A 1,506-nucleotide genomic window follows, 5' to 3' on the forward strand; every position below is an offset into this window, starting at 1 on the left:
GTCCTTTTGCATTCTTTCTGCATTCTACTTTGGGGATACGAGACCGAAGATGCATCCTAGGTATTGCAATACTGTGATTGTTTGTCATGCTTTGCTTTGTTTGCGAGGTCACTGGAAGGCGCGGCCATTGTACGTCGAAGTGGGGACAGGGCCTCCAGGCCATGGCAGTAGCCCCTCCGCCCTTCTCTGCGTCCTGGTATTATGGCTTCAGGAATGACTCGGGACACCACATGTACACTTCTGTTAAACGGGAGTAGTGAAGGAACTTCTCTGCATTCCTATGACCTCCTGCGGTTTGCCTGTTGAAAGAGCTCGAGTTTCTAGCTATGCTGGTACCTAAACCCTGAAGATCGGGTGAAACTGTGCAAAGGTTCATTGCGAAGCTGACATTATCAAACAGGCGAATATTTGTGTCGCTTTGAGTCCTTCATGCCGATGAAAGAAGTGGGAGTGCTAGGAGTGGATATGCGTTGCTGACGTGAGGAAGGTGTGGGGGCAGGTGCCATGTTGCAGGGGCCATTTTAGCTAAGTGGAAGTACGAAGGCAGCCCCCGAGTGCGGGCGACGCGAAAACGAAGCGTTAAACAAGCAATCGACGTGTTGTATATTGCCTGCATGCAATTCAGTAGCAGCAATTTTTAAGATTTGACTCAGCTTCCATTTTCAAGCCTTCTGTATTTTGCCCTCGAGCCCAATAATTCTAAAGTTTTCAGAAAAATTAATCAAAAAGGCAACTAAAAGACTACTGATGTTTTGTAGTTTTCAAGGTCTCGCAGAAGGTTGAATTTGTAAATTAGCCTTGACACACTTTGGAATATTTGAGGCGGGGTAACTTTCTAAATTTCCACAAGATCAAGAGGTCACCCTTGCCGTCATAGATATCGTCAAAAGGGTATTTTTACAAACAAATACAATGTAGGGGGAATTTGATTGGTGGAAGTGAATTGGCCACTTTGTTTGTTCTATGTGCGTCCGATGTGTACAGGCACAACTGCCACGTTGAATGTCTAGTTATGCCGCGTTAAGAAATGGGAGAATAGTTGTGTGTAGGATTGCCCCATTTCAGTAGTTAAGCTGAAGCAAAAGTATGTCCCACACTTTTATTTCTCTTTAGAGTTCAAATATAATCTCCCTGCTGTTGTTGTCTTCAATGTTCACTTAAAATTGTGCCTTAGAAAGATGGCTGGTGCTCATAATATTTCAAACGAATCACCCACAAAACCAAAACACAATACTCGGTTTAATGTACTGTTTTACCTCTCCACGTCATACATTCTACGTAGTAGTGTCTTGGTGGTCATTGATAAAAGGAATGGAGAGTGTGAAGGTGATGGCTGCAGAGGTTGGGTTAATTAAGAAGACTAAGCGAAGAGTGTCACACTGTAAAAGATGTCAAGCAAAAGGTGCGTTTGAGTGAATGCAAATCTATCAAAGGTAGAAGAGGATATGAGTTGCTTTACTATGAGCGTTGCGCTCTATATGGATTTAAACCATGTTGTGTTCGTGG

General features: G+C 43.6%; 1 protein-coding gene across 1 annotated transcript in view; it reads left to right on the forward strand. All coding sequences in view use genetic code 11, as the record gives it.

Moving 5' to 3' along the window:
- Window positions 1–1,506, forward strand: part of EGR_04250 (hypothetical protein) — a gene marked incomplete at both ends in the record, with an annotated part of 13,799 nt that overhangs the window by 191 nt on the left and 12,102 nt on the right. The window contains one exon of the mRNA XM_024493499.1: window positions 1,114–1,326. Within this exon, the coding sequence (XP_024352007.1) occupies window positions 1,114–1,326 (213 nt within the window). The remainder of the gene's footprint in view (window positions 1–1,113; window positions 1,327–1,506) is intronic.

The sequence above is a fragment of the Echinococcus granulosus genome (assembly GCF_000524195.1).
Source record: "Echinococcus granulosus chromosome Unknown EG_S00026, whole genome shotgun sequence".
NCBI classification, from domain to species: domain Eukaryota; kingdom Metazoa; phylum Platyhelminthes; class Cestoda; order Cyclophyllidea; family Taeniidae; genus Echinococcus; species Echinococcus granulosus.